We start from the raw sequence: 20,724 nt of genomic DNA on the forward strand, positions 1-20,724 counted from the left end.
AGCTAGCTCTGCACTGTGCATAGGTGACAGACAAGAGCAGGAACAACAGAAGCAGCCCAACACCCACGAAAGATCTACTCGAGCCTTTGGGTTCAACAATGGTTCCTTAGGTCAGCAATTTATCATGCACCTCTTTGGCTTTGTCTACACTGCAGCTGGGAGCAAGGCTCCCAGCCCTGGTAGAGACACTTACTAGCAGGGCTCGAGCTAGCATCCTAACAGTTGTCATGTATACAGTGGGGCTCTGGCTCTCAAGCCCACTTGACTTCCTAAGCTTCAGAGCCTGAACTCCAGCCCAAGCTGCAACATCCAGGCTAGCTCAGGCCCTGCTTGAATCTGGCTGCCTGGGCTGGGAGGCTCACTCTCAGCTGCAGTGTAGACATATCCTCAGGGGGCCTCAGCTCTTCCCTTCCCACATATTTAGGCAAAGCCCTGAAGACTCTTTGTAGAGGTGTTTCCAAGCTGAAATACAATTCTCTCCCCCTCCCACTTTCCTTTTTCTAACACCAGCCTCTGTGTAGCTTTTTAAGCTACATGTTTAAACAGTACGAGAAGCAAACCAGGCTGTGGTACTATTTTACAAACAAACTATTCAGTAGCAAAGCCTTGCAGGAGAAAGAACAAGTACTAGGCATTTAAAATCACTGCTTTTTAGTTTGAACAGAGGCTGCAGCTCTCACTTTAAGGGAGGAAGCTAATACGGACTGGGCTGGGAAAGGATCAAGGTAGAACAGTCCATTTTCCAACATCACTTTTTGACCACATGGAAAGAAACCATTCAGTCATTTTCAAGAGGTGGGTAGGTGAGAGGAACATGGTGTTTATTTGCTTTTCTTTGCATGCTCCAAACAGTAATTAAAAAAAACACAGACCAGAGTTAGGGTTGCTAACCCTCCAGAATTGTCCCAGAGTCTCTAGGAATTAAAGATGTCATGTGATGAAACCTCCAGGAATACAATCAAAATTGCCAAACCTAACCAGAGTCTGTTCATTCACAGGAAGATCAATCGCTTTTTGCTAACTTTAACAAAATAAAACAATCACTGCCAAGGGGTTTGAAAGCAGGGGTCTGTGCATATAGAGTTGATTTTTGCACAAGGATGTTCTAGATTCATATGTATGCAGAGAAACACAGCCAGGATGAAGGTGCTACCATGGGCTTGCGCCCACCCACTTCCCGGGTTTTCCAATAGGACCATGGTTGCTCAGGTCAATGACCTGCATGGTCCTGGATTTCTGCTAAGGGGCATAGTCATGTGACAGATCATAAAATCTCTGAAGAGCACCATTAGGTGGTTTTCCAATGGTGATTAAGACACATGCTCAGTAGAGACTTGCTATTTATTTCACTGAAAATCTTAACCAAAAAAATCAAAGACGTCAACAGTGAAATAAAGATGCTGACTCAAGTTCCCAAAAGGAAGTAAATTCACAGGTGGTTTCCCAACGTACCTCAGTCCTGCTCCTGCTGATTTTAGCTGCATGTTCATCATGAAGACTGCTTCGGGTTAAATCCACAGATATTTATGTAACTAACAGGTGTGAGACAATGAGATAGTACTGACACGTAGATTCATCATGAATCAGACTCTCTTTTAAGGAAACACCCATAAATTGAAGGTTTGTGCGCTCTCAACTGAGCGGTGGGAGGGGGGAAATCCTCTCTCACAGGTGTTCATTTAGACATTGGAGGTAAATGTATGTTAAAACCAGTCTGCCTAAAAATCCCTGTCCTCCTGTGTTGCTCAGCTCTTGGTCTCTTTTAGTGTTATGGCACTAGTTCCCTAGTCACCATATTCTTCCCAAAAGATCACTTGCCCCATTCAGTACCACGCCCAATACTGAAACCCAGAGTGGATCCAGATACAGCAACTAAGGTTAGGTCTACACTGACAAGTGAATGACAAAACTTTTGTCTTTTAGAAGTGTTAAAAAAAACCACAACAACCCTAAAAGACAAAAGTTCTGCCTCGACAAGCGTCAGCGTGAACTGCGTGTTGTCAGCAGGAGAGCTGCCGGCAAATGCCGCTCGTTGGGGGTGGAAGTTTTTGTCAGCAGAAAAGGCAACAAACAGCAGCTATGCTAAAAGCTGTGTAGTGTAGACACAGGCTAAGAAACTGCTGGACTGACAAACATGACAACTCTTCCAGTAGCAAAAAGATGTTGCAAATTCATTCAACACCCAGGCATGAATGGGGAGAACACAGCAGTCAAGAAACAAAGTGACACCCAGGCTCAGGAGTGAGAATTTAAAGCACTTTCACTGCTATTCTACAAGGAACCAAGAAGTGAGATGGATGCATTGTCAGATCTTTATTTTAAGCAGTCTAAGGTGGCAGAAGACATCCTAGTTACTCCCTAGAAATATTCTGAGAACAGCAATTAATGAGGGTTTGGAACCAAGGGCCAGCTCGGTATGATTACATGGCTCTTTGGGGGCCGGGACATGTCTCACCATGTGTGTACAAAGTGGGTAACTTGATGGGCTCCCAATTGTGGGTGAGGCCTCTAGTCACGGCTGCAGTACAAATAAGTAATAACTTGAGTCACAGCTTTTAGGATGGCCTGGTGTGTCGAAAATATGCCTGATCACCAGTACAAAACAACAGAGCAATTCTGTGGTCATCAGCCGTTCCCCACCACTAATTCAAAATAAGCTAACCCCAAACAGGAAGCTGGCCAAACAGAAGGGAAACCTACTTGGGTCCCATAAAGCAGCTGGAAAAGAGTAAGTGGCGCATCCTAGAGTGGCTTTTTGTGAGGGGGCTGCCCTGTGATTAGCTGGCTGCAAGCTGTCGGGCCCTCTTCCAAAGCTGCTTCGAAACAGACTGGGATAGTGGAGAAGACATTCTGTGGCCAGAGCCCAGTTGCAGGACCCGGATGAGGCAGCTATTCAGAAAGCTGGCTGAAAGGCAGCTTAAGTTACTGCCACTTAAGTGGAGCTGGCCGTATTAGTTCTATATACCTGTTGCCCTGGTTCACCAATAAAACAGCTCTGTTCACAAGCAAAGGTTCTTCCCTGGCAGATCCCTTCCAGCCTAGAGCAAGGATTTTTTCCTCCCTTCATATTTTTAAAATGAAAATAAAGAACATTAAAAAGGAAGGCTGTCTCCCTGCAGGGGTCTGACTGGATATTTAGTGCTGGTGGAAGATGGCAGCTTGACAGGACTACAGTCTGATGTCTACTTAGCCCAACGGGTAAATGCAGTCCAAACGTCTTTCCCTGGACCTCCACATGGAGGTCTGCAGAGTAAGTGGGGAGTTTGGTCTCAATCTTTTGCCTCTCTAGACAGAGAACCGTAGCTCCCAAATGGAACAGGGGTTGTGCTGGGAATCACTGGCTTGACACCAACCAGCTTGTTTCACACCAGCCATGCAACAGTGGGGAGTTTTCAATCATTACTGCCTGCAGCACCATTCAAATGGCAACTTAGATGTAGAAAGCTCCAGATTTCAGATCAGACTGAAAGGCTCCTAGCAACCCCTGACCTAACAAGGGGGATTTAAATCCCTCCCTCTCCCCAAACCAACCACCTTCCAATCCAACAATCGGGTCTCAATGGAGCCCCACTGCCACTAGGAAGTGTCTTGCAAAGAGGAGAAAGAAGGGTCTGGCACCAATTCTTACCACACCCCCATACCTTTGAAAAAGTGTATGACAAGGTAGTTACCCTACAAGCAGCCACACTCCCTCGTCTAATGACAAGGCTAGAGAGACATGGGAGTTCCTTTGATTGACCATCTCCTTCCCATCCCCTCCCCACCCCAAAAAAGGAGCGCGACAGCAGGTGCAGGAGCAGGACTTTGCAAACTAGCTACTAGATGAGTAACTGACTTTAAAAAGGCAAAACTGGTCCTTCAAGTCAGAGGGTCAGGAGAACAAAAAGCTCTGACAACCCCCCCCCCCCGCTTCATGAGGGTGTGGCTCCTCCAGATGGATTAAATGAGTACAAGATTTGGGGATGGGGGGGAGAAGAGAGACACTGTAGAGAAGATTGGCCTCAGTTCTGTAGAATTGTCATTGACAGTGTCTTCCCTTTATTAACTCCCCCACACACATTTCCCTGCACACAGACAGCTCCCAAGAGGCTACTTTATTTACACAGACCCTCATTGCTCCCCAGACACCAGGCTGCATTAAATCAACCGGGGAAAAAAGATATACAGACTTAACACAATTGGTTAGTCTCTAAGGTGCCACAAGTACTCCTTTTCTTTTTGCGAATACAGACTAACACGGCTGTTACTCTGAAATCTGTCATTAACACAATGGTCAACCACAAGAGAAACTTCTAGCTGGACCATTGCTGTCTGCCAGCTGCAGGGCACTACACACGCCCTTCTCTCCCAGACCCTTCAGCAAAGGATGTGCTTAAAATCTGCTTCAGGCTGAAATTTAAAAGCATAATTAAATAGGGAGCAATTAAAAAAACAAAAAACAGAAAGACGGAGTCCAACATAACATACAACAGGTTTGCCAGTTTCAGGAATTGTTTTACACCTCTAACACCCACTGGTTTTTTCACTCGGAGTTTTAAGACGCATACATTGTCAGGCACCATTGGCATAAATGGCTGTATAAACAGTTGTAAAAGTCTGCTGTTGCATCTGGGCAGCAGCCATTGGCAGCTCTTCCTGAAACTGCCTCATCATAGGTGCTATATGGAACCAGTTTGTTCCAGCAGTAGGCGCCAGGCTACGTTGTCATGTAAATGTGCATTTAAAAAAGCAAACTTATCCAAATACATATTTACAAACTAGTTCAGAAGCCAAGAGTCAGCAAGGCCCATCAAATGTAGTATGTAAAATATTACGTATTTACAGTCAGTCTCTGTTTGCCAGGAGTCAGGTCCTCACATGAACAAGTGGGAGGGCTTTTTCAAATTTACATTTCATTGCTTTAAAAACAAAGCCTAAGGAAATACAATCGAACTCACCAAAACTTCAGTGGCCCCCGCATTGCCAGACCATCCCTCTGAGCCCGCCAAAGGCCCAAACGTGGAACACAGCGCCACAAGAAAACACAGGCAAATGTGGAAGAAGCTTCGAAGTGATGTGGGATCAGTTATTTAGCCTAAATATCATTGCCGAGTCAACACTGATGCATGAGCCAGTGTTTCTGATGTTTCAAGTGATATGATTGAATCTGTATTTTTTAAAAGCAAGTAATTTACAAGAACAGCAAGTAGGTCTGAGTGGGACTTAAATGTGGCTCAGGTGAATGGTATGTTTCAAAGGGGTTCTGTCCACAACTGGCAGCTACATAAGCCCTACTTAGTGAAGTGAGGAACCAAAAGCTACAAAAAGCTGAAAAGCACAGGAGGCAAACACAGGCTCTAGAGTCCCAACCTACAAGCTCAAGACCCCTTTCCTTTGCTGAAGCACAGAAGTGCGGCATACACCAGGGCAAGAGCCCACCTTTGCCACTGTCTGTCTCTAGCAACACTGGACACCGGTTTCACTGCTGGTTAATTCCACCAACGAGCATTTCCTATTCCCCTGCTAAGGCACCGAGGTGTATAAACAAATCTCACAGCTGGGTGTGTTTACTTTCTGATAACGAGCCAGTGGAGATGCCAATGAGGTGCAGGCCTCAGGCTTCTGCAAAGCTGCAGCCCTCAAGGTCACCCAGTTTGGTGCCTTTAGGGTGGCCACAGCTTCTAGGAAAGAGGCTGAGCACACTGAACACCCCTGTGCGAAGGGGGGTGAGAGTCACATTTACACAGCAATAATCAGTTCCCTACATATACTTCATGGAGAGTTCCCCCAAAAAGCCCTTCTCCCTCCCTTTAAAGGCAACAGCAAAGTTTTCCAGGGAGCATTTCTAAGGAGCATTTAAGATCCCAAACACACAGGCAGAGTTACAGGGAGGACTGATTTGTAATTTTAAAAAAAGTCTGGTCTTTCACTTACCTGCTAAGACCCAAGGTCAGGGCTTTCTCCAGCAGTTCACATGAGCACCAAGGGCTATGTAAGCCTTGGCAGGTGAGTGAGGGAAAAGCTGATTGGCAAATGAGTTATAAATCAACACCTTTGTCTATTTAATACCTCATGTCAGTGGTTCTCACCAGACTGGCAGTGATTTAAAGTTGTTACTCAATGGTTGCATGATAACCTGAGAGACAAGAGTTGGGTCGCAGTCCAGTTAGTCTCGTCAACAAGTTGTCCACATTGTAGTTAGCATTAAATGGCTTGGTTGCTTTGTTGGCACCCACTACAAAGAGGCCAAGGATTAAACGAACCCTGAAGGCTGAACTACCCTCTCTTTTCTGAGGTGGTCCCTCCAGGACAGGTGTAAGGCACTTTGTCAAGAAAGCTTGTCTGGCTACTGTGCCTAGAGGACTCAGCCTCTGGGACAATCAAGGCCAGCAACGGTAAGTAGACATCTGGGATCTTAAACAGGTGTTCTCACAGCCTTGGAGTTCACCTCAACAGAATTGCTACAAATGTAAAGACATTCCTATCATCAACAAAGCTACACAACATACATTAACATCTACAGTACCAGAAGGGCAAAAGCTGTACAGCTGACTCTTGGAGCTGGGCAACAGCTGGATGTCTGATTGGGTACTAAAACTGCACTCCAAGAGTGGAAGTTCCCACAAAGGCAGAACATATTCCGTTTGTCAGTATCCCCTTGTCCATCTTCTGTTCCCAGAACTCACATCCCACTGTCTGAATAAGTTCACTAGATTCATGGTCCATTTCCTCAAGGTTCTGTTATGATCCCCCACACACAGAAAAATAATCCAATGCACCCCACAGATTGAGGGGCAAGTTGAACTTTAACAAGGGAAAAAGAGAACTGAAGAAAATAAAGTGGCATAGCATGTTCTATATGAAAAGAGATGAGGAACTCTGTTTGCTGTAAGGCCCAGCGACCTCTCCCGCCACAGAGTCCTGCCTTGGTCCATTATTCTAACAGTAAACCTGAAGCAGCGGTGCTCCAGACGAATCAGTCTCTGTGTCCTGGTAGGAGGAAGCTCTGCTCATTGGAGACCCTTGGAAAAAAAAAAGGGGGGGGGGGAAATAAGTTCAAATAAAATGGCACAGACTGCAGCAGCAAAATCCTCAGGAGCTACACAGATACAGCTGCCATGAAGGGGCTTACCTATGGTGAGGGAAGAGAAAGCAGCTGACGCCCTCAGGCAGGGAACAGCCCAGAGTATCAGAGGCAACTTTCAGAAGAGATCCTGTCACTTCACACACACAGGGGAACTAGCAGCTCAGCCTACGGCTGCTCTCTGATGCAAAACATTAAAAGCAATATGGGAGAGGAACAGAGCCCAAGGCATCTGCTGGTAAATAATTCGCCCCCGCTGCTTCACTTCACTGTAAGTTACCCTCAGGCTGAAGTCAAAATCCCATCCTAACTATGCTTTCACTTCCCTTCAAACTTTGTCAAGAGGTTTGGGGACTGAAAACCCTCAGGCTTGGTCTCAGGCCCCAGGAGAAAAGAGTGTGCGTGTACGTACATACGTACTAGCCTGGGTCCTCCCAATGAAGGAAATGGCCTCTATTCAACAAGTGCCGCATCCCAAAGTCACAATGGAAGCTGGAAGAGCTGTAGCCTTTGCTTTCTCACTATGACAGAGACAGAGGTGTTACCTGCAGCGCTGAACCGCCTCATGTTCCTGGCTATCACATCTGCTGTGGTTTCCTCTGATATCTGCACAGCCAAATCTGGAAAGAGAATTCAGAAGTGCTGAGAGGGGAGAGACTGAAGGTGTATATGGTGCCATGAGCAGACAAACCTGCCAGCAACATATAAAGTTCTCTCCCAACAGCCAATATCATTTGCATGTATCCAGCTGAGTATCAGGACTAAGCTCACTACTTCTTTATTCTTTAGGTTTAAGAAACATTCTTGTGCCTCTGACAACTATTGAAATACAATAAAGCAACAGCAACCCTATAACTAAGTAACCAGCGAGCCCAAAAATAGAATAGTCTTACTTCTTCCCCATCACATCCAACAATATTTGCTTCTTCAAGAGCCCTAAGACAGCGCGCCTTGTGGCATGTCCTGGAGGTGAGCAGTTTCAGGTACTTGGACAGGGGGTGCACATTCCAAAGAAAGAGGCCCTCCCACTCTGTCAGCAGCTCCCCCTTTTCTTTTAGGGTTAGGCAGCACTTGAGATACTTGCAGGTAACTAACACCTAAGAGAAGAACGATAGGGGACAAGCTAGTGACCGGCCTCAATGTGCAGTTCAGAAGTCTGGAAGTGTATACTGTTACGTTACTGGACTCTAAGTTAAGGAGGAGAGTGGGGGAAGGAAAGGCTTTCCGGAAATGGAATGAAAGATTAGAAAATTAACATGGTGAAACCCCACCACACACACCCAGCCAGTTTTCCAAGACTGTTGATAAACAATTGTTTCAGATTTGTTACTAGATTGGGAAAGTTCCTTCATGCTACGGGCAGAAAAACTGAGATTCCTTTGGCTTGAGAATGAGACACGGGGAAGAAAGCGTCAGGAGGTGAACATTATCCAAGAACAACATTGGCCAAGCTTAATTAAGAAGGCCAGCTTACTAGCCTTAGTGGAAGTGCTCTGGCATGTGCCGGATCTGATCATCCCAGTGACCTGAGTTTGACTCATGGCCTTGCTTCCTAAGATGGGGTTAGGGAGGAGAGCCAGGACTAGCACAGAACCAGCATCGCCAGCCCCTTATATCACGGAGCACAAACCCCTCTGGCAGAGTAAAGTATGGTGAGTTATCAAGAAGGATACTAGCTGCAAAGTGGGTTCTCAGGGACTTGGACAGTATTAAGTGGCTATCTTCAGAATTTAGAAGGGGAATAAGGATCCCCCTAACTCAGGAAAATAACCTTGATGCTACAGTTCAGTTTCCAACTCCACTCCCTGCAAACTCCAAAGTAGGAGCCTCACAAGACCAGGGTTTCCATATCCCAAGGTGAACCCAGCTCTCAAACACAGGGAGCTGAGCTGCAAAGCTAGTGTGGACAAGAGACTTGCACATACCGTCTTGGCTGGGGATTAGGGACTCCAGCATGGTTTCATTGCCGCTGTCCGGTGGGTTTCCTCTGCTCATCTTCTCCTCGTGGCTCTTGGTGGCAGGAATGGAAATGGGGGGCCGGACCCTGCTCTTCCGGGTGCTGATGCGTATAATGCCACGGACTAGCCTGCACTCAGCATCCTGCTCATCCAGGTTGTAGTCCTGAGTGATGCTATTAATCAGGTCTGAGATCTTGTTGGTCTTCTCCAGGAAGACTGTGTCTGATGTGCACTTGGCCAGCTCATCAATCTGGTGGACGCTGAAGAGCTCTGTCAGTTTCTTGAAGATCAAGACATCAATCTCTTTGCTAGACATAGAGCTGCTCAACTCACTGAGATCCAGATCAGACTCATGGAAGGAATAATACTCCTCCGAGCTCCGGTGGCTGCTGGGGAGTGGTGGCTTTTCTATGCTGTTTCTGAAGGTCTTCTCTGGCAGGGGCTCTTTGTAGCACGAATCTGCATCTGTATGGTTGCCAGGGCTCCGGTTCGGATAGACAGGGATCCCCTTCAGTTTCACATCTGGGTAGCTGAAGCTGCTCCCCATGGTATTCTTTTTGATCTGGTTCCCATTCTTTTCAACAGGGGAGATGTTGGCAGGGCTGTTGCTAGGCACACGTCCATTTTGCTCTCTGTTTCTTCCATCATCAGTTGAAGTCTCCGTGTGACCCATGCAGGGGATGTGAATGCTGCAATTCTTAAAGCAGCCCCCACAGGCCACTATACAGCAGAGAACAGCCTTGGAGGCGTTCCAGGCCTGAGACAAAGAAAGACAGCACAAGCTCTGGGTCTGGGGAGCCTCTGCTGTGCCAGAAATAAAGGTAATTGTTTCTGCCTCCCTCCCGTTGGAGTCTTTGAGGTCAGCTTTGCGGGCTCTCCTGTCCCGTGCTTGCTGTGCCAGCTTGCGGCTCTGTTTGAGTTCAGGTGTGGATTTGCTAAACACCTCCAGGCTGATGTCACACTCTTTGGATGGGTTGATCCTTTGGGGCACAGCATCCTGGTGGGATAGGTTCATCCGGTGCTTGCTGATTATTTCTTGGGGGTGTCTTGTTCTCCTGCCCAGCATGGCTCACCACCTCAGGCACCTGAAGAACAAGGTCTCATGTCAAATTTAGAGCCATTGTCACAGTAACTTTGTCTCCAGCCAGCGTCTAAGAATCATCAGAGAAGGACGACACCTGGATCATCTAGCCCAGTGGTTCTCAAACTGTGGGTGTGGACCCCATAGTGGGTTGTGACCTGTTTTAATGGGGTCACCAGGGCTGGCATTAGACTTGCTGGGGTCTGGGGCTAAAGCTGAAGCCTGAGGGCTTCAAGCCCTGGGCGGCAAGGCTCAGGCTTCGGCCTGTGGAGACAGGGCTCAGGTTACAGGCCCCCCACCAAGGGCTGAAGCCCTCAGGCTTTGACCCTACCACCCTAGGCAGTGAGACTCAGGCAGGCTCAGGCTTCGGTCCCCTCTCCTGGGGTCATGTAGTAATTTTTGTTGTCAGAACGGGGTCATGGTGCAATGAAGTTTGAGAACCACTGCCCAATCCCTGACCAGGGCAATGTTCCCTGCAGTACTTTTACTAGTGCTTTAAACATCGAGTTTTAAGTGCCTTCCAAAGGAAGCAGGAAGTCAGAAAAGCCACTTATTTTTTAAAATGCTACTTTTAGCAGCATCAGAGTCACTATAACCTTCAGAAGATGCTTCCCCAGCATAAATGGAAGGAGATTCAGACTCTGAAGTTGTTCAGAAGGCGGGTGGTCCCTGGGTTTAGCAGGCCAATGCTCGAGCCACTGAGCTATCCCTCCCCTCATCTTTGGAAGCTTTTAAAAATGAGTTGGACAAACACCTGTCAGGGATGGACTAGGTTTACTTGGTCCTTCCTCAGTGCAGGGGGATGGACTTGATGGCCCCTCAAGGTCCCTTCTAGCCCTACATTTCTATGATTCTAATATCAAATATTTGCTCCGTATATAGGTACTTATAGGTATTGGGATCAAGTCACCCCTTAGTCTTCTCTTTGTTAAGCTAAAGAGATTGAGCTCCATGAGTCTATCGCTATAAGGCATGCTTTTCAATCCTTTAATCATTTTTGCAGATCTCTTCAGAACCCTCTGTATTATGTATCAACATCCTTCTTATAATGTAGACACCAGAACTGGACACAGTATTCCAACAGTGGTCACACCAGTGTCAAATACAAAGGTAATATAACCTCTCTACTCCTACCCTAACTAGGGCGACCACTGCCACTTTTTAAAAGTAGCCCTGCCAAAGTAACTGACATGGGGACTGGGAGTGCTTGGCAGATATTTATACATTGGGGATAAGCTTCCCTAGCCTCCGTGCCACTGTTTTCCATGGACATTTTGGCTTCATTAGCCTTGGCTGATACTTATGTATCTTGCAGTGTTGTAGCTGGGTTGGTCCCAGGATATAAAAGAGACAAGGTGAGTGAGGCAGTATCTTTTACTGGACCACCTTCTGTTGGTGAAAGAGACGTGCTTTTGAGCGACACAGAGCTCTTCTTCAGGCCATCTGGTCTCACCTATGTATTTTATAAGATTAACACACACCCTGAGAGTTCCCCTTCCCTGACTCCTAGACATTTTAAATATAAAAACTCAGATAGCACCTTCTGAAAAAGAGGATAAGCACCCCCAGCTCGCATTGCCTTCACCGGGAGCTGTGGGTGCTCGGCACTGTTGAGTCAGGCCATCAGCTTTTGCTCAATTTCATCAAGTTTTCATGCACCAAAAAACCCATCTGAGCTGATCAAATTCTCCAAGTGGAGAGCCATTACCGGTCAGCAGGAAGACAGATTAGTCATAATACAGAGGTCATGTTAAAAGAATGACATATATCCAAAGCCCATAAAGTAATGGTCATTTATATAGCGCTTAGTATCCTGAGGTTTCAAAGTGTCTTATAAAGTGGGTATTATTGCCACTGTAGAAGAAAAAATATCTGAGGCACAGCAGTTAAATGACTTATCTAAGGTTGTGCAAAATACAGTGTCAGGGATAGAACCTATCTCCTGCTCACATCCTGTGCTCAATCCATTAGATCACAGCTGCACACTGTATTCACCACAAGATCACAAGTTTAAGACTATAAAGACTTCTCAACCAACACAGATATCAAACTACAGTCAAAGCCCAACTACCAGGATTCCAAAGACGTGTTCCCTTTGACCGTAAGCCCAGATGCTAAATTGTAACCAGCTGCATAACAATGGCAAATAAATATTTGGGTTAAAACCCACTTGCCAAATTGACACTGACAATGAAGTTGGTAGCCTTCTTCCTCCTCAAGCATCAATCTTATTTGAACCAACAAGATCCTTCTAAAGAGGTTAAGCATCCATTTCAGAAGAATGGTATTTGTGAGTAGTTGGAACTTCAATTATCCAGGGTTTAAGATCTTCCTTGTTGAGAGGGAGAGGAAATCTCCTTCAAAATCAGTTATAAGAACGAGCTGAATTATCAAGTATTAAGGGGTCGCAGTGTTAGTCTGTATCCACAAAAACAACAAGGAGTCTGGTGGCACCTTAAAGACTATTTGGGCATAAGTTTTCATGGGTAGAAAACCACTTCTTCAGTTGCATGCATCTGAAGAAGTGGTTTTTTACCCAGGAAAGCTTATGCCAAATAAATCGGTTAGTCTTTAAGGTGCCACCGGACTCCTTGTTATTTTAGCTGAATTATCAAAACCAGTAAGCCAATAACCAGGCTGGCCACAGCTTTGACTCATCCCTATCTAGTTCTGGAGGATTTGGAAACACTGGATAAAAGGGGGCCTTTCAGAACATCCAAACTGCTGTATTTCAAATTTAATCCTTTCTTGATTTCTAATGTGACCTGCATCCAAACACACACAACCCTCAATAGCTTTTACAGTTTCTTCAAAAACCACACTGCTGCCAGGGTTCAAACCTGCCTTACAGTGGTTTTGCTGACAGTAGATTGCGCCTCAGGACATCCAGGTTCTATTCCCCGCTCTACCACTTATTTGCTGGGCAATCTGGGGCAAGTCACTTTGCTGCTGTGCCTTAGTTTCCCCTCCCACCTCACATCTGTCTTGTCTATTTAGATCAAAAGCTCGCCTCTCACTATACGTTTGTACATTAGCACAATGGAGTTGCCAATCTCAGTTGGCGATCCTAGACACCACTGTTGTACAAATCATAATAAACTGTTCATTCTCCTGAAGATTCACTACAGACAAATTTCAGAGTAGCAGCCGTGTTAGTCTGTAGTCGCAAAAAGAAAAGGAGGACTTGTGGCACCTTAGAGACTAACTAATTTATTTGAGCATAAGCTTTCGTGAGCTACAGATGCAGTGAGCTGTAGCTCACGAAAGCTTATGCTCAAATAAATTGGTTAGTCTCTAAGGTGCCGCAAGTCCTCCTTGTCTTTTTGCGACTACAGACAAAGTTATTTTCACATAAACGGAGGTACATCTACCTCTGACACAAACACCTTGGGCGTTCCCAACAACACAGCACACTGCTACTTTTTAAAAACTTAACTAAAAATATTTTCCAAAGGAAGAGTAACAGACGTGCATCTAGTGTAACGATGGCACTGTAGGTACTGGGTCCGCAGCAGCTCTTTCAGAGGACAGGACATGAAGTGGCAACGGCTGCACTGGCGTTTGTGGTTCCAGTCAATCACACGCTCCCTAGAAAGCTGATCACATTTCTTGAACACACACACCAGATCTGTCATCCCACATGGAGCCCAGGACCCTCCCAAGCCCAGCAACACACAGGGAGCACAACATGCGTGTCCCCCCCGCCCCCAGAGCGAGCAGGCTGGGGGAGGCAGGGAGGGGGACACAGAGTGCTTGGGTGAATGTCACACCATCAAACAGGCAGCCTGCTGGGGGGTGTGGGGTGTGTGTGTGTGTGGGGGGGGGGGGGATGTTGGAGAAGGGCTGTCACAAGGAGCGGAGACCGATTCCGTGGGGAGGGGGAAGGAGAGCTCCCCCTGCCCCAAGGCAGCGAGGAATCCGCGGCTTTGGATCTCACGAGGCCGGTGGGTTACACCCTCCTGTCCGCGGACCCCTGCGGGGCTGCGCACGATGCCTACGATCTCCCCAGGGGCCCGCACACGACACCCAACCGCTGCCCGCGGCACACAACCCCCTAGCCACCGAGCAGAGGCGGGAGAACCCCGCCCCGGCTCCAAGGGCCCCGCTCCCCCCGCGCGGGGTCTGAACGGTCCCCCGGGGCGGCCCCCGCCGGCGGGGTCTCTGAGGTGGGTCTGGGGCGCCCAGAGCCGGGCAGGGGCGGGGCCCGCCCCCCCGCAGTGTGTCGGGGGGGAGCGACCTGGGCAGGGCGGGGCCTGCTCCCCCCGGACGCGGGGGGGGGCTCCCCAAGCGGGCCCCCTCCCGCCGTGGGGGGGTCGCTGGCCAGGCCCGGCCCTGGAGTTACCTGTGCCGAGCCAGGTGAACGGCGTCCGGCCCCTCCCTCACCTGAGCCAGGTGAGACCATGTGACCCGTCGCTACGGGCTGCCGCTCGGGACACGCTTCTCGAAGAGGCGAAGCTCCTCCCCCCACCCCCCTGCGGACGAGGGCCCAGGGACTGAGCTCCTGGGCCCTGCACCCAGCCTCTCGCCCCCGCCCCGCCGGGGACCTCCCGCTTCTCCGGGCCGGACCCTCCCAGCCACGGACCCCGGGATCCCCAGCCACTGATTTCTTCCCGCTCTGGGACTGACCCCCCCAGACACTGACACCCCCGGGACCCCCAAACGGGAGTGGCCCCCCCAGACACTAACACCCCCAGGACCCCTAACCGGGACTGACCCCCCCATTCCTCCCAGACACTGACCCCCATCGGGATCCCCAAACGGGAGTGACCTCCCCCCCCATTCGTCCCAGACACTGACCCCCATCGGGATCCCCAAACGGGAGTGACCCCCCCAGACACTGACACCCGCTGGGACCCCTAACCGGGACTGACTCCCCCAGACACTGACACCCCCGGGAACCCCAAACAGGACTGACTCCCCCCAGACACTGACACCCCCGGGACCCCCAACTGGGACTGACCCCCCCCAAACACTGACACCCCCTGGGATCCTTAACAGGGACTGATCCCCCCCAGACACTGACACCCCTGGGGACCCTCAAATGGGACTGACACACCCCCCAACTCCGCCCAGACACTGACACCCCCTAGGACCCCAACCGGGACTGACTCCTCCCAATCATTGCTCCTGCCCCCCTCCAAGGAGTGTCCACCAAACCCTCCTCTCACCCTTCCCCCCAATTTCTGCAGCTACTGACTCCCCTCCAGGAATTACCCCCCACCCCGAGATCCCTTCACCCACTGACCCCCAGTTCCGGAGCTCTTCCCCTGAGTCCTACTGCTCCCCCAAGTACCAGGCTTCACAAGGCCTCAGCCGGGACTCCCCTATAGTTAGTATCTGAACACTGAAACTATTGGATGTACAGACCATGCGTGCAAAACGGAGTCTGGCCTAATGGTTATTGCAGGGGAGTGAGTCAGGACTCCTGGGTTCTACACCTGACTCTAATCTCTTGTGTGGGCTTGGGCAACCCACATCCCCGCTCTATGCCTCAGTTTACCTATCCCTGAAATGGGGATAATGATACTGACCACCTTACGGGGAAGCTTAATTAATTAAGATTTGTAACAGGCTTTGAGATCTTGAGGCGGGAGAAGCTGCAGAAAAGCAAAGCACTAGAATGAAGAAATAAGTGGTAGCCCACACTGAGGTGTGTTGGCCAGTAGGTGGCAGCCTTGACCTCCAGTAATTATTTTAGATGAGCTATTACCAGCAGGAGAGTGAGTTTGTGTGTGTATGGGGGTGGGGGGGGGATGTGAGAAAACCTGGATTTATGCAGGAAATAGCCCGACTTGATTATGTAAAGAGTTGTCACTTTGGATGGGCTAGCACCAGCAGGAGAGTGAATTTGTGTGGGGGGGTGGAGGGTGAGAAAACCTGGATTTGTGCTGGAAATGGCCCACCTGATGATCACTTTAGATAAGCTATTACCAGCAGGACAGTGGGGTGGGAGGAGGTATTGTTTCATATTCTCTGTGTATATATAAAGTCTGCTGCAGTTTCCACGGTATACATCTAATGAAGTGAGCTGTAGCTCACGAAAGCTCATGCTCAAATAAATTGGTTAGTCTCTAAGGTGCCACAAGTACTCCTTTTCTTTTTCACCTGTAGTTCAAACAAGATCCAGAAATGAGACAGGCCAGTCCTTGCTTACAGACAGCTCCCCAACCTGAAGCAAATACTCACCAGCAACCACACAACAAAAACAAAAGGAGTACTTGTGGCACCTTAGAGACTAACCAATTTATTTGAGCATGAGCTTTCGTGAGCTACAGCTCACTTCATCGGATGTATACCGTGGAAACTGCAGCAGACTTTATATACACACAGAGTCTGCTGCAGTTTCCACGGTATACATCTGATGAAGTGAGCTGTAGCTCACGAAAGCTCATGCTCAAATAAATTGGTTAGTCTCTAAGGTGCCACAAGTACTCCTTTTCTTTTTGCGAATACAGACTAACACGGCTGTTCCTCTGGAACAACAAAAACACTAACCCAGGAACCTATCCTTGCAACAAAGCCCATTGCCAACTCTGTCCACATATCTATTCAGGGGACACCATCATAGGACCTAATCACATCAGCCACACTATCAGAGGCTCGTTCACCTGCACATCTACCAATGTGATAGATGCCATCATGTGCCAGCAATGCCCCTCTGCCATGTACATTGGCCAAGCTGGACAGTCTCTACGTAAAAGAATAAATGGACACAAATCAGACGTCAAGAATTATAACATTCAAAAACCGAACACTTCAATCTCCCTGGTCACTCGCTTACAGACCTAAAAGTCGCAATACTACAACAAATAAACTTCAAAAACAGACTCCAATGAGAAACTGCTGAATTGGAATTAATTTTCAAACGACACCATTAAATTAGGCTTGAATAAAGACTGGGAGTGGATGGGTCATTACACAAAGTAAAAGGGTTGTGAGCTCAATCCTTGAGGGGGCCATTTAGGCAAAAATTGGGGATTGGTCCTGCTTTGAGCAGGGGGCTGGACTAGATGACTTCATGAGGTCCCTTCCAACCCTGATATTCTATGATTCTATTTCCCCATGCTTATTTCCCTCCCCCCCGCCCACTGTTATTCACACCTTCTTGTCAACTGTTGGAAATGGGCCATCCTGATTATCACTACGAAAGGTTGTTTTTTTTTCCTGCTGATAATAGTTCACCTTAACTGATCACTCTCGTTATAGTGGGTATGGCAACACCCATTTCTTCATGTTCTCTGTGTATATATCTATCTTCCTACTGACAGGTTTCAGAGTAACAGCTGTTGTTAGTCTGTATTCGCAAAAAGAAAAGGAGTACTTGTGGCACCTTAGAGACTAACCAATTTATTTGAGCATGAGCCCACAGTATACATCCAATGAAGTGAGCTGTAGCTCACGAAAGCTCATGCTCAAATAAATTTGTTAGTCTCTAAGGTGCCACAAGTCCTCCTCGTTCTTTTTGCTGATACAGACTAACATGGCTGCCATTCTGAGAAATGGAAGTGGGGCTGGAGTTTTTTACAGTTCTTCATCCATCGCAGCAGAGCAGAGACACTCAGAACCCCCTCTACTTTTAAATTGTCTTAGCTGATACTGTTGCCAAGATACCAGCTCCTACTGCTAATAGCAATGTCCTTGTACTTCTGCATGTGCTGACATCGGGGGGCTCAGAAACGGCGTGGGAGAGCAGAGAGGAGAAATGAATGGTGGCATTGCATATAGCAAACCAAGCAGAGGCTGGAGCAAAGTGGCAGTGTCTTGACAAAGGAAGGGAGCCGGCAGTGCCCTGATCCACTCTCAGCGACGGGTAATCTGGACTGTTATGCCCTGCCCACACTGGCACCAAATTAAATCACTTTGAAAATGGTTTACTTGGAGGGTTTAAACTGTAACCATATTAAGTTAAAGCATTTCTGCATCCACACTAGTAGTCCAAAGGGCAGGGTGTTTGGAATCCTGGGGCAAGACAAGGAATCCCACACACCATTCTTGCTGACCTGCACTGTGCTGCTGGGCGGGAAGCAGGCCTTGAGGGCTTCCCTTGAGGGCATGGTGCTGTGCACTGTGGGACTGTCTGGGCCATCAGACTAGCATGGTTCTGCAGAGGGCCACGTAAAGCTTTGTTCACACCACAATACAAACTCAAAGCATCAGCCTGTTACAATGTAGAAAGGGAACATTGTCTAGTGGTTAGAGCAGAGGCTTGGCATCAAGACTTTGGTTCTGTTCCTGGCTCTGTCATGAACTCCCTCCACTATACTGTGGAAATCATCTCAAATCTCTTTGCTTCAATTCACCCACGTGTAAAATGGAAATAGTATTTCCCTGTCTCAGGCTCTTAGGTGCTGCAATAATACAAATTATTAATATTTATAAAGTGCTTTGAGATCTCTGATGGGAATTGCCATAGAAGGGCAAAAGGTAAATTCATGTCTCTCTTTACACATATGTGTACAAGAACACTACCACCGCTCCCTCCTCTTCCCTTTAGAGGGGGACTTCCAAAGCCCTTTTATGAGGGCCATGCCACTGCAATATGCCAAAGCATGGTCTGCAGCGATCGCATCCTTGAGTCATGCTTTGCTGTGTGCGCACCCCGCTCCGCTTTAACCCCACCTTCAAACAGGCTTCTCTCAACAGGTCTGGAAACAAGTACCAAGGAGACAGTTTAAAGTAATCCACACATATGAAAACACAGCACAACCAAAATGAAACTAATCAACTCAAATAACCTGCTCTGTGGGAATAACAGCCCGTCCCCCACAAGGGCAAATCTCCCTTCCTAATTACTAATATTTTAACCCTGCTGCCACACACGACCCCTTATCTAGCAAAACCCACCTTTTATTTATATTTTGAGATTTTTTTTAAAAAGAAGGAACCATCTTCTGGTCTCCCAGCCCCGTATGTGAAAGATAATACCACAAAATTCACTAGGCTAATGCCGAACACCCAACCCCACTCTTTGCTTGAAGCAAAAGTCCACCTCACTGACATCCACTCAGCCTGGTGCTCTTTGTGCATAGATCTCAAAGTTCTTCGCAAAAGTCATCCCTGCGTTAAAGACGGGGAAGCCAAGGCACAGAGCTTATGGCCAACATTTGCAAGAACAGCCTCTGATTTTTGGATGCTCATTTTGAGACACCGTTGAGCATGATTTTCTGGGGTGCCGAGCTCCTATGACTCCCATTGACTTCATCTGGAGTTGAGGGGTGCTCAAGTCTTGAAAACCAGGCTCACAGTGGCTGGTTCAGGGCACCCAGAAACGGAGTCGCCCGAAATCAGAGGCCACTTTTGCAAATGTTGGTCTTCAGTGATTTGCCCGGGTCACACAGCCAGTCAACTGCAGAACCACGAACAGATCCAGATCTCCTGACTGGACCTTGCTGCCTCCTATGGTAAACCCTGTGCCCTGAGACTTGACGATCTCAGACCATATTGGATGAAGGAGAGGAGAGGTGAGTTCCAGAATGAAGAACTCTCTGAAAATGCCGGACAGCAATAGCAATCCAGGGGGACTTACATGCTTAAAGTTAAGCATGTGCTTAAATGCTTTCCTAAATCAGGGCTTTAAAGATTTGCCATTTGTTTTATCCTAGATCTAATTTAGGACCTGATTGTGCAACACTACCAAGCACACTGCTTACTGGCAGGCCCAGTTGCTTTGGAGTCAATAGCCTGGCAGTAAGTGCTATGCCCAGTAGCCAGAGTTTGCAGGTTTGGGCCTGATTGTAAGACCCATGGATGCAGTTCAGACACTTGGTAGGTGCAGTGTGCCCCTCTGGTGCTATCTAAACAATGTCAAATGGTAATAACTGCGTGTTTGCTGAGGGTCTGAGCTCACAGGAATGACAAAGGCAGGGATCAAAGCAAAGAAAAGGCAGAAATCCACACAAAGCAAAACTTGGTTAAAAGCCTCATATGCACCTCTACAAACTGCTGCTATGTGGCAGGGACGGGAATATGCAAGCTGTGGGCTTGATCCAAAGCCCTCTGAAGCGTGTGTGTGGTGGGGGGGTCATTCCTTTGGATCAGGCTCTGGGTGAGTTGCATGTCTCATGGCCTTGTCTCCACTAAACTTTTGTCTTGATCATTTCCTGCCAGAGCAGCCCCGCCTGTGGGAGCCAGGATGGGAGCCCCAGTGTAGACAGTGTTTGGGGAGATTTTGGCAAACCAGTAAAGTGCCTAAACCACTCTCGCTTGTTGCTAACAGTAGTCAAGTTAGCAGGCCGGACTGAGCCATTCTTGCTTATTGCTAAAAGTAGCCAAGTCAGCAGGTTGTAAATTGGTCATGCAGCGGCCTCAGTGTAACCAAGGCAGCAGGGGAGGGGGTTTTAGGTGCCACGGACAGGGCTGCTTGTCCCCGTGCCCTTCCTGCTAGGTGTTGGAATTGCTGATGCAAATATTTTAAAAAAACAAGAAGTCTGTTTATACGTGCCCCTGGGAATGTTTGTCAGGGCCCAAAGGCATGGACACTCTGAAAAAAAAAAATCTCTGGTTAACTGACGATCATAAGGTGTTTGACCTTTTAAAACTGCTTGCTTAGCAAGTTTCTTTAAGGAATATGTCATTGTATTACTAATGTATAAATAACGGGGGAAAGTTTAAGGTAATTGGAC

At 47.9% G+C, this 20,724-nt stretch overlaps 1 protein-coding gene across 1 annotated transcript; it reads right to left on the reverse strand.

The window, feature by feature from the left end:
• Positions 1-800: 800 nt before the first annotated feature.
• KDF1 (keratinocyte differentiation factor 1) lies at positions 801-14,523 on the reverse strand. The gene is made up of 4 exons (XM_048826083.2): positions 14,445-14,523; positions 8,989-10,106; positions 7,609-7,683; positions 801-7,001 (listed from the first exon to the last, which is right to left on the reverse strand). Exons 2-4 carry the CDS (start codon positions 10,085-10,087, stop codon positions 6,919-6,921), a joined length of 1,257 nt encoding a protein of 418 aa, XP_048682040.1. The 5' UTR covers positions 10,088-10,106; positions 14,445-14,523; the 3' UTR covers positions 801-6,918.
• Between the last annotated feature and the right edge of the window lie 6,201 nt (positions 14,524-20,724).

Source organism: Caretta caretta, chromosome 19 (genome assembly GCF_965140235.1).
Source record: "Caretta caretta isolate rCarCar2 chromosome 19, rCarCar1.hap1, whole genome shotgun sequence".
NCBI lineage: Eukaryota > Metazoa > Chordata > Testudines > Cheloniidae > Caretta > Caretta caretta.

Excerpts from the sequence above, each read along its gene's own strand:
- KDF1 (XM_048826083.2), bottom strand. The coding sequence starts at position 10,087 with ATGCTGGGCAGGAGAACAAGACACCCCCAAGAAATAATCAGCAAGCAC. Across the intron at positions 7,684-8,988 it reads CCTAATCCCCAGCCAAGACG|ATTTGGCTGTGCAGATATCA; the intron begins GTATGTGCAAGT and ends TTCTCTTTCCAG. Across the intron at positions 7,002-7,608 it reads GAGGCGGTTCAGCGCTGCAG|GGTCTCCAATGAGCAGAGCT; the intron begins GTAACACCTCTG and ends TTTTTTTCCAAG.